At 44.2% G+C, this 16,271-nt stretch overlaps 1 protein-coding gene across 4 annotated transcripts in view; it reads left to right on the forward strand.

Moving 5' to 3' along the window:
* LOC121954181 (plexin-A1-like) overlaps positions 1-16,271 on the forward strand; it is a 230,490-nt gene that overhangs the window by 26,197 nt on the left and 188,022 nt on the right. For all 4 annotated transcript variants that reach the window (XM_042501521.1, XM_042501533.1, XM_042501523.1 and 1 more), the window contains exon 2: positions 14,371-15,813. In XM_042501521.1, the coding sequence (XP_042357455.1) occupies positions 14,632-15,813 (1,182 nt within the window). In that variant the 5' untranslated portion in view covers positions 14,371-14,631. The remainder of the gene's footprint in view (positions 1-14,370; positions 15,814-16,271) is intronic.

A 16,271-nucleotide genomic window follows, 5' to 3' on the forward strand; every position in this document is an offset into this window, starting at 1 on the left:
AACAAAAAATAAAAAAGCTGCAGGTTGTAATGTTGTGTGAACTCTATGAAACCTGACTGGATGACTGGACTTTTTACTCTATATGGAAATAATAATAATAAAGAAAAGATCAATTTAAGGCAACTAAAATCAGCTGAGAGACACCCCAACCTCCCGTTTCTGTCTCAATAGGAGCACCAGACAGGTTTTAGCCAAAATAACTCCCAGCTACTCCTATTTTAAGCTCATGTTATAAATGCGCAACTATTGAAACACTTGATTAAACTCTAAAAAAAAAAGTAGAATCCTTATGGAAATTGTAGTGCGGCACCATAAAGAGTATTTTGTTTTTGAAGTACTTAGTCTAAGTTGAAGTGGTGTTGGGTATAGTTATGTGACAGGCACTCAGTTGCCCACTACCTTAGGAAAAAAAAAGTTTCCCTTTTAGCTGAACATGCACAGACTGTTCTCCTCTTATCTCTCTTCATTCCTTCTCGTTCCGCCTCACCGGCTATCTGAAAAGGTATCGTCAACTCTTCTCATCTCACCCCTCTATCTCTCCCTCTTTTCTCTCCATTTCCATCACCTCGCCTTTTCACCTGCACCATTTTCATCTCCCCCAATTATTACACCTTTTCTCACTCCATCTCCTGCTTCTCGCAGTTATATTTTTTCATTCTCTTCTCCAGCTGCGTTTCTCATTCAGATTTTTTTCTCTTTCATGAGAAGATTTTTCTGCAGACATCATTTACTGTGCATTAACTCCCTTATGTAGTTAAAGACAGGAGAAAGTGCAGACTAAAGTGTCCTTATTGTACGCGAGGTAGTTACTACTAACTGTTTTTGAAGGTATTAGTTACACACACACATTTACACACCAGTCTTGCTCTCCGTCTCAGTCGCCGCCTCTATAGTGAAGCGGTGATGCATGCAGCTCTGTGTGTCGCGCTTCACCAGGAATACAGTATGTGCTGATGATCTGGGACAAGACAGGAAATCGTCTGAGCTCACAAGCCCCTATTCTCTTCCTACTGAACGCCACGCACGGGAGTGCACATGCATTCACACGCACACTTGTCTGTTGGCTGGAATATCTCCTGAGCTAAAAACAGTTGGGATAGACGAGCTTCCTTTGTTTTAGCTCCACAACGGCGCGACTGAAGATAATTGCCGTTGGCCTCACATGACTCAGATATAACAGTGCCATTTAAACAAAATGAATGGTCCTGTCCCACTGAGTTCCTGGGCATGACTGTGTCTTTGTTTAGTGTGTATGCTGTTGTGAATCTTCCTGTATGTTGTGATGAGTTTGACCGTGCGGGTCAGTTTGTTTTAGGTGGCAGATTGGCTCATTAATTGCGCTAGCGTTTCTTGATTTCAATGCAGAACAAAAGATGATTTTTTCTTCATATTGAAATATACAGTAAATTAGAAATAAGCTTATCTTTTTCCAAGGGATGAAAGGAATGAAACAAGTGGATGTCAGATTGTTTAAAAAAAAAAAAAAAGCGACAAAATGACATGAAATACAAGAGACCTTTCACTTTTACTCGGGCGCTCTATTAACACTAGCTTTAACTTAAGCATGGCTTTCCGTATTAAAAGGTGGTGAAATTTTAGTGTTTGCTGTTGTAAGTCTTTTGCTTTTTACTTTATATTCTGTTGGCTTTGCCGACAGACAGCCAGCGAGCTGCATTAATGTGTTGAAACACAGTGCTCACAGCCCACCCTCTGGTCTTCATCATTTACGTTTACGTTAGCCTTGGCTTCTCTGCACTGCGTACCGCTTGTATCCAGAGTTTCTGTGGAAACATTGTGCCCAGTCTCCCCCCATATAGTCCCCAACAGCAGGCAACTTCATTTTGAAAACCTCTTTAGCACTGTTTACAATGTCAACACCACTAGCCATGCTGACACTGCTAACTGTGCTAACAGAGCTAATAGTGATAACATACAACAATGCTAAAAGGGATTTTGGGCTCATTATCAAGCCACTTACTCACTATGGCGACCTTGGGGGAGTCTTGAGGATGGGCACAATGTTTCCAAAGCAGAGCTGTTGGGTTGGGACGGTTTCATTCGCGGTGATCGATGTGGTGCAGCTTGTTAGCTCCCACCAGACCCAGTTTGTGTGCAGTGCAGTTAACTGAAAAGCAGCAAAATTAACCTATGCAACAACATGCAGAACTGGTCAAAACTAGGTTTTTCTTGGCGATTAATCAATTAATGGTTAACCCTTGTAATCCCTATGATGAACTGTGACCTGCATTAAATGTTGGAGACTTACTGTCTGTGCCCTTTTAGTATCCACAACATCTAAAATGGACTGTCAAATTGTTTTTCGATGGTTTCGCTGTTAAAGAATTGAACCCACATCTGCATTAACTCTGATGTCTTGTGACCTATCTGTGGACATAAATCTGCTAAACACCATGTGACACAAGCCACACGGCTGTCTTAAAGCATTTAGAGCATAGGATAAAGCCATGTGGTCATAGCCAATGATATGGTTACTTATACTCCTCAGCAGCACACATCCGGAAACAGTATGGGCCTTAATGGCCAAAGATGGATAAGGATGCTGTCCGAGTCAATAGTGAACCAGCCCAGATACGCTGAGAGTTCTGGCTTGTGTGCATACAAGTGCTTCTGCTTGTGTATTGTCATTACAACAAAGCAGGACATTTATTTGTGTAGATGACGTAATGAATCAGACTGAGGGGGAAGAAGGAGAGCAGATGGTCACTTGTCTGTTTCAATAAACTTAATAAGTGGAGACCATATCAAGTCTGATATGAGCTGAGAAGATATGAGCTAGATTAAGTCTTGGACTTGTGTCAAGTCTTTGAAGTGCTCAGGTCAGATGTGGGCCTTTTTATGATGTAATCTCAATATGGAAATCAAAAAGGATTCTGGTTTAGATAGTCTTTATCTGGAGATTCGTGTTTCATATCATTCCTCCTGTGAACATAAAAAACAGTGATGCCACAGATATGACGCAGCCAAGAGCAGACTGTACTGAGGACTTCCTTTTTGTTTTTCCATTTCCATTTATCCTCGATTTATCGACTCTGTGGTTCTCCAAGATTGAAACTTGCCTGTGATTAATGTCAATTTGGAGTTGTTATCAGCAGTTTGAAATATTTTCTCATTAGCTGCTGCGCTCGCTGTTGGTTTAAAGCTGATACATCATTTTCAAATACTTGCGCAATCCCAGGGAGAGCTGATCATTCATCTAGCACTGACAATGTTGGCGGTCCACATAAGCTCACTCTGGCAGCATTAAGTCCGAGAAGGGGAGGCTACCTTTATAGCGCTATTAAAACAAAAGGAGACAGTGATTCTTTTTAATACCTTTCTCCTTGAAGCGAGTCCTCTTCCACCCACTACCGCCATGAACAGCACTGTCCTCAAATCCTCAGAGAGAGGATTTATAATAGCATGCCTGTTTTTACAACGATCAACACTCTCTGGCAAAGTTTTTACAAAGCAGTGCAGCACAAGCCCACTTCAGCACTCTAGTGGCAAGGGTCAATCAAGCTCATAAATGGAGGGCGTTAGGAAGAGAAAGTAGAAGGAGGGAGTTGCAGTTCAGGACAGCAGTGTTTGGTAATAGGCTGTTTTGGGCAGAGCAGGCTGCATTCCATTAAAGTGAACTCAGCGGGGAGAATATAAGCAGCGTTATGGAGGAATGCACCGGTTTTGCTGTAGCAGAAAGAGCTCAGAACAGTCTATTCATGGGTTGATTGTAAATGGACATACCTTATATAGGCCATATTTTTATATATGAGTGTGCTTTAAAGCTGGTTTTATAAAAATATGATTTCATGGGCGTACACATCAGTTTCAGTTGATCAGTCACTTCATCAGTCACCAGCCAAAACATGTTGTTTACACTGTATAATAGCAATATGTTTTGGCCGGTTCATATATACGTCAATTATGTCCACAGTTAACCATTTTGGCTCCCACTTGACTCCGTCCACTGACTGAACCTGTCCTCATTTTGTGGTTTCATGACATCAACACCTGCACAACCCGCTTCGAAAGCTTTAACCACAACTTAATTGGTGGTATGAATGACTGTTGGAAAACCACCAGGTTGTTTGAGGTTGACCTGCATTGTGACTGGTATTGCTCAGTGCTGATTCAAGTCATTGGGTGGCATGTAGGTGCTTGCTGGGTTTGTGATTAGCAATAACAGTGCCCGGCACCATTCACACTCAGCAGGGTAGTTTCCTAAAATATCTGTGCAGGTGCAGTTTTGTTTTGTCTCACAAATTGCAATTTCACAGAGCTTTTTAAATTGTCATTTAAAGAACCAACAGGCCTTGGCTGCTGGACAGATTGTACCCAGGGTCAGACACACAGACAATCCAAATAGCACTGCATTCTTGAGAGTTGTTGACATTAAACCGCACCTTGTAACAGTATGCTTAGCAAATGTGGATGCTACATTAGTTAGCATTTTTTCACCATAAGATAGGCCAAGTAAATCTTTAGTGAGTGTATTGAACTGATTAAGGCTATGAATCAAACTTTTACTATATTATTATTCTCCCTTTTTTACAAAAGTTACACTGTCTTGCTTTAGGTGCAGTATGTTGGACACAATGTAATCAGCAATGGAGCAAATAAATGAAGAAAAGGTATTTAAAAAAATGTAAATGTAGCTAACAGCTAGGTTTCTTATAAGATATTCAGAGTTTATCTTTGATTCAGAGATTGTCTGCACACAGTTCTCAACATGGAGGGGACTGAAGCGGTGGCTAGCAGCTAACAATGTTAACAGCGCAAAATGTGCGAACAAGCAGAATGCATAGCAGAGGCGATCAGCCTGTCAGTGAAATACACACACAGGGACTCACATGCACTTACATACATGCACGGCCAGACCGTCTATCACAACAGAGAACATAAAAGCTCAGATTACAACACACACACACGCACAGAGTGGTGCAATGTATATAAAGATATATGAATCTGGATTAGTATATATGGATTCAGTCATCAAAGATCCAGTATCATAGATGCAAAGTAAAAACATCAATCTGTATTGTCACCTTAAGGATCCGTCTTAATTTTGAAATCCCCATGGCACACCTTTGTTACCTTTTCCTTCCTTTCCTACAGCAGTACTAGCAGCCTAGTGCCAGACAGATAATGGCAAGCAGCCAAGACAATAAGGATATTCACTGATAATGTCTCATGCGCTGAATATCCTATAGAGCTCCTTTAGGTTTACTAGATTTTAAAGTTGTACATTTTTGGTAATTTCATTCCGGAAATGTAATATTTAATCCTCATAGGGAGGCATGGGCATATTATGTACTTCTTTATGGAGGATGACGTCAAGTTAACAACCTGCTGCTGCGTGTCATCACCTCCTCTGATAGTTTAACCTCACTGTTGGTCTTTTAAAGCCACGTCAAACAGATGCAGCATTAGCTTTATGCTACAGACAATAGTACAGGCTCAGTGTGACATTGCCCTGCTGAGCCAGTGGTGAAACACTGCACTAACCTGCACGATTAATGCGTAACTCTGTGACTCCTATCAGGGTTATTGCGGCCTTGACCTACATATTGCCTACCTCTCCCACCTTCACACACTGATAAACACACACATACACTGTTACACATACATTCTCACACACACACACACACACACACACAGACACAGACAGACACAGGATTTGTCATGGAAAGAAAGACCCAGTCGCACAAACACAGTCGAGAGATTAAGAGTAAACCACTAATCTGACGGTGCCTGCATCAGTGTGTTTGTGTGTCTGCATGCTCTCTTTTTGAAATGTGGGCAGGTTTTATGCGATGGCTGGTTCATTCTGTCTTAGCAGCTGGAATGAAGCCCTTTGTTTTTCGAGGAATTTCACCCCTGAGAGAAGAAACGGGGAGGAGAAAATGTGTGCTCATTTTCAGTGTGTTGTGATCGCTATAAATTTGGTGTTTGAACAGTTTGTTTTTTATTTGGGTGTCTGCGCTGCTATGAGTCATAAAAGGTGGAGAACGTGACAGAAGAGATACAGAGAGAGTTGCGAGCTCTTTTGCAAAACCCACGGAAAGAAATGGCGCTAGGATGAGAGGATTGGATGGAGAAGATATAAGGAGATATAAAGATGGAGACAAATACAGTTTGTCTGCTGCTCATGTCTTATTGGAATGACAAGGGCTGCATGCCTGGGAGACACCCTGGGGCGCTCCACCCTGTGTTCACCCGCCAAATCAGACACAATGTTCAGAAACTGTTCAGAGCACCAAGATGGTGCCATTTATTATCCAACCACCTCAAGCTGCTCAGAAAGTGCTAGAAGCACAATGGCTGTATCACTCTTTGCTTTAATGCCAAAATAGCACTAGCTTTGTAGGGTTAGATTTGAAGGATACGGCAAGACACACACACCTGTCACATAGATTACCTTACACACACAAATATACACGGTATGTGTTTGTTTGACGAGGTGATGAATTCCACATTGAGGTTTGCCCAGACCACAGCACATTCCCTTTGCATTCCAGTTCGGAGCAGACTTAAGCTGCTTTTACACTGCGTGTTCAAGGTAGGAATGTTGCACCGTTATTCCACCGCGCCATTCTGTGTAAAATGTATGATCACAGAATGGGGAGGGTTGCCATTCTGCAATTACGCCAGCAGCAGATATAGTATCAGAGCCATATTGACTTTTCTGCGAAAAACTAAGCCTGTAGGATAGGACTTGTGCAACGTTTTGACGTGTTATGTGTGCGACCCAACACTGAGAGATTTAAAAAGCAGCTGATAGCAGTCAGCAGCTAACTCAAAGAGGAAGAGCACGAGGGCTGGGAGCTTCTTAACCCGCCACCCAGAGGGCGTGATCAAACGTCATGCAACAGGAACAGTAAATTATTGTTATTGCAGTGTTATACCACTGTGCCAATGTTATGCCATTTTTCATAAAGCGCTGCATAATGCTTATATTATTTCATAGTAGAGGCTGACGCATTTGTGTTACACTCACGCCAGTCATGCCTCTTATGCTTCTTTAACATGGTGTGCAATCTAAAATCACACACTGGGGCGGCATTATGCTTAATAAAAGAAAGTCTGGTGTAATGAAGGGTCTTTATTGAGGAAAGATTGCAGGATCTCTGTGTTAAAAGGGCTAATGTTGCCATGGTGTGTGTGTAGTGAGTCTTTCATGCTCTTTAGACCTCATCTTAAACACACACAGTAGCCGATGACCCCCTTCTCCCTCCATGTCGTATTCGACAAATGCAGGCAGAGCAGGGACAACTGTGTGCTGAAGCTTCAGAGCACAGGCAAACATTTGTCACCGACTGCAACACACACGTAACCACATACTTGTATACCACTGAGTGTCTGAAGTAACGTCTGTCGGCACATAATCCCATTTACCTCTGAAAACACAAGCGTGTGAGAGTGTTTATTGTCACAGGGAATGAGGAGGAGAAGAATTTGTGTGATGTAGTGCCCACAGTCTGTCTACTGTCTCGAAGTGGCAGCTGTCTCACACACACACACACACACACCCACACACACGTCTGTTATCCATAAGGCACATCGGGTGTCAGAGAAGCAGTTGTCCTTGCACTTATTGCAGCTCCAGCCCTTGAATGTGTGAGTGGATTGTCTGTCAGATTCTACCCTCGTCCTTGTGCAGGATACTGATCCAAGCCTGGGGAACAAACAGAGGACAGTGAAAAATAAGTGTCACGAGTCAGATTATTACAGATTATCAGGCTAACAAAAAAAAAATCTGTGGTGTAAAGTCTAAAAGCCTGTTTTTCATGTTTTTAATGATTGTTTATTATTATGTGTTTTATGACTCTACGGCTCATGATACTTTCTCAGAAAAACATTTTACAGTCTTCAGATTCCATTATTCCATGGAACAGAGTGGAGCAGCTTGTAAAGCGTCTGCTGTAAAGAATTTATTCTTGGCTGACCTACTTGAGCAAAACTAATGCAGAACGAAGCGAGGTCGATGTTTGAGGCAAGTGTTTCTGCTCCGTGGCTTTTTCCTAACTCCTTCACGTCGTCAAGGGTAGACGCTGTACAGGTCCAGATCAGGTTTTATCACTCCAGACGGGCTGATGGTTTGAAAGTCAGCCCAGCAAGGTGCTTTAAAGACAGGGGGCTCAATTTGTTCCAGTGCCTGACTTCCTTACAGAGACACACATACACACACACACGCACACGCACACACACACACACACACACACACACACACACACACACACACACACACCACTTTTGTGCTCTGGAACAAGGCATTTGTTTTGGCAGGCCACCTGCCACAGAGAGAGCGAGAAAGGGCATTGACGCTTGTCCTCCACTAAACTGATTTACGTTGGCACTAAAACAGAACTCATAAGGACTTTTTATATGCCTTAAGACTTGCCAGTCAGCTTGTTCCCCCGGCCAAGGCAGGAAGGAAATGATACAAGATACCACAATATATAATACTGCTTTGTTGTCAGACCTCTTGAAAATTGGTCTTACCTCCTCTGAAATTTGTCTTGGCTCTCTGGATGACTCGAATACGATATAAGGGCGGTTGATTTTGGCACTTTAAAAGTGCTAGCTCATATTTTGGATATTCTTTTCTCATTCTTAAATGCTTTTTTTTGTCACTTTTTTTCTCCTTAATAAAGTAATGATATGAAGTAATGACACAAAAACGAAAATCACATGTTGAGTCGACTGTTTCTTGTTACATTGGCCCCAGGGGCTCTCCAGAAATACTGTCCATACCAAGTTATTAACACGTTTTCTGCTGTCATTCGTCTGTTTCTGAAAAATGAGGACCTTTATGAACAAATTTCCATGGACAAAGACAAATGGGCTTTGATATTTTTTGATAACATCCAAGTGAGTTATTGCAATAATGTTGACATTCTCTGATAATCCTCAGCAGACGGTGTGATTGCTTTGTCGCAGTGTTGAGATTTGAGTTTTTGGCGCGTTAAGAGGACTGTTTCAGCTTTAGATTGCTTGTCTGACCCCCCCCCCTCTTTTAGCCCTCTCAGCCTCTGAGACAGCCTCTCATTGGGACATATGTCAGACTGGCAGGCTAACGAGGCTGCAAAAACTAGCCTGCAACATTCGTACCTGTGTGTGTGTCTGCGCACAGGTTTGAGTGTGTATTTGCACAAAGCACCTAAATAGTTTTTAGAGAGCAACCCACATCCTCTGCAGTAACTTCAGTCAGACTTGTTGTGTGTTTGTCTGTGAGTGTGTTGTCTGTCCGGGGATTGCCACCCATCCGTCCGTCAGCGTGTCGGGGGATGGTAATCCATTCTTCCCATATGCAGATAGTGGCGGTGAGATTAGGCAGACCCTGGGAGAGGATTAAGGCTTCAGGGCTTGGCTCCCCTTCTATCTTACCTCCTCTCTCTAACCATCCTACCCCCACACACACCCCGCCACCCGCTTCCTGCCGCCTCCTCGTGCTGTTCAATCTTCCACCCACCCCTCACCCATCTCCTTTTTCTCCCCCGGGCAAATCTCCAATCTCTGGAGTGCGTTGGCTGCTGAGTGAAGAAGTGGAGGGCAGATTAAGATAGAGACCCATTAGGTTTTTGTACATGTGTGTTTTCATTTGCATGCGCATAACATATTGGATAAAGTGTTTTTGTGTGCCTATATTGAGGCCATTTGTGCACAGACACGAAGATCAGTTGTGTGTGTGGGTTGAAGTGCACCCAGTGTGTGTCTTTTAAACCGTATTGCTTTCAGTCACCTCCTCGATTATGCCATGGTTGGGTTGCAATAATTGACTTTGTGCATATATGAGTGTGTGTGTGTGTCTTGGGAATTTGCATTCATTTTCAGATGCTCATTCTCACACATATCCATCTTGCTTTCTATATTTGCTTTCTTTCTTAAACCTTCAATTTGACCCTCTCACCTTTTCCTCTCCTCCCAGATGTGACCCACATGTTGTGACGCAGCAGCCGAGAATTCGTCCACTCTCTTCTTTCCTCCTCATCATCCCTTTCTTGCCACCTTCTCCTTCTCTGTCTCCCCTCCGGTGGCAAGCGCTGTAATTGATATGCCACCGGCAATAAATCAGCACAGCTCTAGGGCCAAGCCGCGACCATTATCTGAATGGACAGGTTTAGCTGCTTTGGAGAAGAGGGTGAGAGAGGGAGAGTTGATCCAGCTCAGCTCACCAGCAGCTCACTGCTACTTCACCAGCATCTGGAATTTCCTCACAACGTACACGAGAGCACACCGCCACCCCCTTCTCTTCTCAAGATTCCCGCCGCCGTTAAGCCAAATAAACAAAATGAAGTCAGACTGTGGAAGGACCCCTCCTCCCTCTCTGTTATGTCTTCTACCTCCTTTCCAATCCCTCATTCTGATTCCCAATGCCCATCGGGACACAGTACAGTCCTGTCAATTGATAGGGAGTCGCGATATCAAATCCAATCAACTTGGCCCCTTACAGCCCGTCCTCTCTAATGCTTTTCCCTGATGTGATAACAGCCTCGGCTCTCCCGTTATGGTGGCTGCCCATTCCCAAAGCCACAGACACGCTCCAGCCCAAAATGATTGACATGTTTTTCCTTGATCGTGCCAGATATGACTCCGCAACCTTGTTTCAGCGCTCTTCCCACCATTTCACTTCAGCTGGGGAGGAAATTGAAATTGAAGAGGGCTTAGGGGGATAAGGAGGTAGAGGGAAAATTGAGAAATTTAAGAAAAAAGGAGAATGTGTAAGAAGCTGAGCGATTGACTATGTTCTCAGCAGTTGGGCATGTCAGCCATGACGGAGTGGAAGTGGAGGGACTGAGAAAGAGAAGGTTGCCGCCCAATTTGTGAACACATTATTTGTCTTCAGTCCATCTGATTTGCTCTCCTGTTAGTTTTGAAGTGGCTCACTCCATGTTCTTTTCACTAATGTGTTCGTTAAAGTGTGTCGTGATGTCATCGTCTTATTACCGGGATAGATAACAAGCAGCCGGAGACCCCCAGATGCAATTTGTTGTGCGATTCACACACTCTTACATCAAGCCGTGGCTGGCCTAAATGAAGAGGAATTACTGTGGGGATGATTTTTTTCCTCCACTTTCTCTCTCGTTCTTTATCTGCCTCTCTCATTTGCTCACTCTGCCTCATTGTATCTTTTTCCTCACTCAGAAATGACAAAGGAAAATGAGGCAGCCGGCCTCCCTACGTGCTACCACGTTTTAAATTGGCATCTGCTCTCGTCATGCGGCGCGGCCGTACTGTTGAGCAAGAAATTAGTTTTTTTTTATAGGCCGGCTCGTCACTTTATTGCGGCTGCTTATGTCGAAGAGGACGGCGTCTGCATTGAGTCGTTTTAATCTTGCAGAGTGGAGAGTGAGGGTATATCTGATAACTGCAGCTCAGGCCCTTCTGTCTGCAGTTACCGCGCCGAGGCGCCTTGATCCACGGGGCTCCCCTGGCGTTTGATTCAAGCGCAGGTAGAGCTCTGATTAAAATGCAGCAGAGGTGCTGCCTTTTGTTTGGCTCCTGCTGCTCCTCACTCACCCTTCTGCTCTCCTCTCTCTATGTCTTTTGGTGCGTGCAGTTTCTCCTACATTCGCTTTCTATTTTTCTCACTATGCTCCTCTTCCCCACCTTGCTTTTTCTCTCTCCTATATTTCTTCTCCTGGCCTTTCATTTGTGGAAATAGGATGACACCACCTCTCCCTGAACCTGGGCTGCTTTGTCTCAGCTGAGCTATGGTTTGCTATTCCACGAATGTCGCCACTACTATTTCTCTTTTCTCTCTCTCTCTCTCTCTCTCTCTCTCTCTCTCTCTCTTTCTTTTCTCTCTCACAGACTATTTGCAGCAGCAGCGACTAAAATTGATGTGCAATTTAATGACTCCTCTTACTGAGGTGTTTAATTCTTTCAATACTTCCAAAAGTGCATTTTTCTCTCACTGAGTATTTACTCACATTCTCTCTCAGACACATACTACCTGACTTTTTATAAGAGCCCCTTTCACTCATGCACTGCAACCTGAAACTTATCTAGACATTACCAGGAGGAGCTGTATATAATGACAGTTGCACTGGATTAATTGTACTTTACCCCGTCAGTTCCCTAGCACAAAGTCTGCGTAATGACCGATTGGCCCCATGTGTGAACAGAGCAGGTCATTGTCTGGAGAATTCACGACGAGCGAGTGAATGTGATGATGATTTTTCTGTCATTTGGTTCATGCAAAACCAGAAAGTAGCAAACATCCAAAGGTGAAAAAGAGGTCATTTATAAGAATATGCCAAAAATGTCTAACAGGTGAGACGGTGACATTCAGGAACTTCTCTCAGTAAGGACTGATGCTAAATTCACCACAGACAGCCAAGAAATGGCAAGAGATTCTGTAGTTTAGGTGACCCTGGTGTCATATCCTGCCTCATGCATGCTCTACCCAGGTGCCACCCCTCAACTAAATCAAACAGAGTATTTCCAGAGCGCGTCTGACACAATCTCCTGTTGTCTCCTACATGTGTGAAAGGGCATCTCTGGACAATATCCGGACCTGATTCTATGGCTAAAAGCCAGCCAAGGATAGGTGCATTAACACAATACAAGAAACCGGTTTCTGAACACACTCACTCATCCCTTTGAGGTTGATAAACTGACCACACTCCCTGACCTGTACGCTCGGTGCTTGATAGACAGATAGCCTTGTTCCTGTGGCTCACCACATGGAGAGCAGGAGGCAGAAACTGAGATAAGGAGTAAAAGAAAGGAAAACCTCACATTCCTCTTTGCCTCTCCTGTCTCTGTCCTTCTTTTGATTTTCCTCTATCTCATGTTTTCGCCCTCCTTTATCTCCCTTCCCCCTCTTCCTACCCTCCTCATCTCTCCACAGTGTCTCTCATCTTTTCCGATTCGGCGTAGTCGTAAAACACCCTTCGTGCAGACACTTTGATAGTCAAGGTGAAATTGAAGCACGGGGTCCCTGGGAGAGTTGCATTCTGTTTTGCATAATCAGCATTTACAGGAGAACTAATGTCCTGGCATTGCGGGAACATGATTGGCCTGTCAAGTGGCGGCACACGCCCGGAGAACCCCGCGCCTCATCATTGCATTGTCGTTGGAGGACGCCCAAAGAAGCAAATACTTTTCCTTGTGACTCCTCCTCTTCTCCTCCTCCTTGTCCTTTACGTAAAACGACCACCCTATAAATTATCTCGCTCCTGCCCTTTTAATATACCGCCTCTATTGTCTGCATCCCAAGTTGTCAAGGGATACCAGCTGCGGGGTACACCGTGTGCTATGTGAAATATATTTGTGTATTCGGGAGAAGCTCATAAATGAAAGCAGACCTAAGTAAATGTGTATTTGCGGAGCCCCTGCTCTTCATTTATCAGAATTAGGTGGTATGAGAGGACGATGATGGCGGTGAGGAAAGAAGTGCGGCCGGATGCAATGAAATGTGGGCAGTGTGGGGCTGCGTTCACATTGAAAATAGTGTTGCATCAAGAAAAAGAACGCACATTGTGCCTAGGCATTTTTTTCTTTTTTTAAAAAAATAAATATGAGGATTTCCTTTTTTGATGCAGCACTGTTGTCTGTCTAAACGCTGCTTTAATCCCATAGGTGACTACATAGCATAGACGGGCAGGTTTTGATTGTGTTGATTGTGATTGCTGTTTGCGTGGAGGGGGTGGAATTGGCTGTGAAAGAGTGTTGTGTAAGATAGAGACCCTTCAAGACTAAGAATCATGCTGTATATGCAGCACACATTTCACTCAAGGGCTTTAATATTTCTGTCTGCTAAAATTATACTTACCCTGATAGTATGCATTGTGATTGTAGCTCCCTGAGGGGAGGCAGTGTATCTTGGGTGACCTGCTGTGCTGCCACGAGAGCCTGATGCCTGGGTTATGGTTATATAGACAGAATTACAATAAAGGGTTTCTGTATAGTGTGTTGATACCGTTCAAACCATGACAGGAAAGCCTTCAGCAGACCTGGCTATAAATTGCTTGCTGTCAATGTAACAGTGCCCACTGGCGTTTTTTTCAAACCCATGCCTCCTCCAAAGCCACCATGGTAAAGTTGAAAGTTATGAAATATTAAAGAGTTCAATGTTGCGAGTCTATAACTCATTCCAGCAAGACTCCCATTATGTGTACAGAGCCTTTAATAATCGGCCCATGCCTCCCCTGCTGTCTCCACTCATAATTAAATGCAGACACCCATTTGCCTCCCAGACTTGATTTGATATTATTTATTTATCATGAGGGCAAATGTCAGCCTATTTTTTTTTCTAATTTTGGCTGTGCAATTTGTGAGCCTTTTAGGCCTCTCTGTCTGCTTGATGCATAATCAATAGGAAATGTTCCTTGGATGCTCACCGTGTTTTTTCTCTCTGCCTTCCAGGGCTCCCACCTCGTGCCTCTGCGGATGATGTTCCTGATGACGGCTCGCAACGCTGAGAACAGGACAGTGGATCAATAGGAGTTCTGTTGCCCCCTCCCTTCTCTCTCTCTCTCCCTCAAACTGTCCTCCCATATTCCTTGACAAGAAGAGCAAAAACAAAAGAAAATCCTGACTTGGGACCAGCACTTGCTCTCCTCCTCCTTCTCCTCCTCTCTCTCTCCTTCCCCAACCCCCTAAGCCTCGCCTCTAGACAGCCCAGAAATGTGTCCCCTAGCTCGGTCAGCGGCTTCTCCTGGCCAGGGGAACTTGTTTCTCCTTTTGGGGCTCTTGCTTATCATGAGTTCATCCTTCTCTGGAGGCCAACCCCCACCCTTCAAACGCTTTGCCCCTACTGAGTGGGGGCTCACACATCTGGCCATCCACAACAAAACTGGAGAAGTCTATGTGGGAGCTGTCAACTGGATATTCAAGCTGTCCAGCAACTTGACCAAACTGCGCAGCCACATGACTGGCCCAGTGGTGGACAATGAGAAGTGCTACCCTCCTCCCAGTGTCCAGTCCTGCCCTCATGACCTGGCCCAGACCCCAAATGTGAACAAGCTTCTTCTCATAGACTACGAACAGAACCGCCTCATTGCCTGTGGCAGCACTTCGCAGGGGATCTGCCAGTTCCTACGTCTGGATGACCTCTTTAAGCTTGGCGAGCCCCACCATCGCAAGGAGCACTACCTCTCCAGCGTGGCAGAGTCGGGTACCATGTCGGGGGTCATCATAAGCTCCCCCCACAGTCCAACCAGCAAGCTGTTCATCGGAACCCCTATTGATGGCAAGTCCGAGTACTTTCCCACATTGTCCAGCCGCAAGTTGATGGAGAACGAGGAAAACGCTGACATGTTCAGCTTTGTCTATCAGGATGAATTTGTTTCCTCTCAGCTCAAGATCCCCTCGGACACTTTGTCAAAGTTCCCTGCTTTTGACATCTATTATGTTTATAGCTTCAGCAGCGAGCAGTTTGTCTATTATCTAACAATGCAGCTGGATACTCAATTGACATCACCCGATGCCAGCGGGGAGCAGTTCTTCACCTCTAAAATTGTCCGCCTTTGCGTGGACGACCCCAAGTTCTACTCCTACGTGGAGTTTCCCATCGGCTGCACTAAAGATGGGGTCGAGTACCGCCTGGTGCAGGATGCCTTCTTGGCACGGCCAGGGCGGCAGCTGGCCAACTCTCTGGGGATCTCTGAGAATGAAGACATCCTCTTCACAGTCTTCTCTCAGGGTCAGAAGAATCGGGCCAAACCACCCAAAGAGTCAGCATTGTGTCTGTTCACCCTGAGGAGGATAAAAGAAAAGATCAAAGACAGAATTCAGTCCTGCTACAAGGGAGACGGGAAACTCTCCTTACCCTGGCTGCTCAACAAGGAGCTCGCCTGCATCAACTCGGTAAGCTCAAATCCGTTCTTTGTGCTTTTTTAGTTCTGTTGAGTACGCACTTTAGTTACAACCTTTTTACTTGGAGAGAATTAGTTTACTTATCAGTCGAGGCACACATTAAGTTTTGATTGTGTTGGCACTGATGCAGACTGCATTAGCATTAGCTTGGCCCTTAAAGAACCAGTTTAATGGGAAAGTATGATACCAGTGCTTTTGGCAAAAGTGTAATACCTTGTCTCAAGGTAATACTGTAAATATTCTTGTTAGCATACATAAGTACATAAACATACATATCATTAAATGGCAAAGAATAATTTTGATGTTGTTAAGATTGTCAGGGTTTCTGCAGATCCCTAAAATTTCTAAACAGACACGTTGAATTCATTAATCTAAAAAGGCCTTATTTGGTACTGAAGTGTCTTTAGTCAACCAACCAAGTCTTAAAAATGCAAAGATATGAGAAGTGG

Source organism: Plectropomus leopardus, chromosome 2 (assembly GCF_008729295.1).
Source record: "Plectropomus leopardus isolate mb chromosome 2, YSFRI_Pleo_2.0, whole genome shotgun sequence".
NCBI lineage: Eukaryota > Metazoa > Chordata > Actinopteri > Perciformes > Serranidae > Plectropomus > Plectropomus leopardus.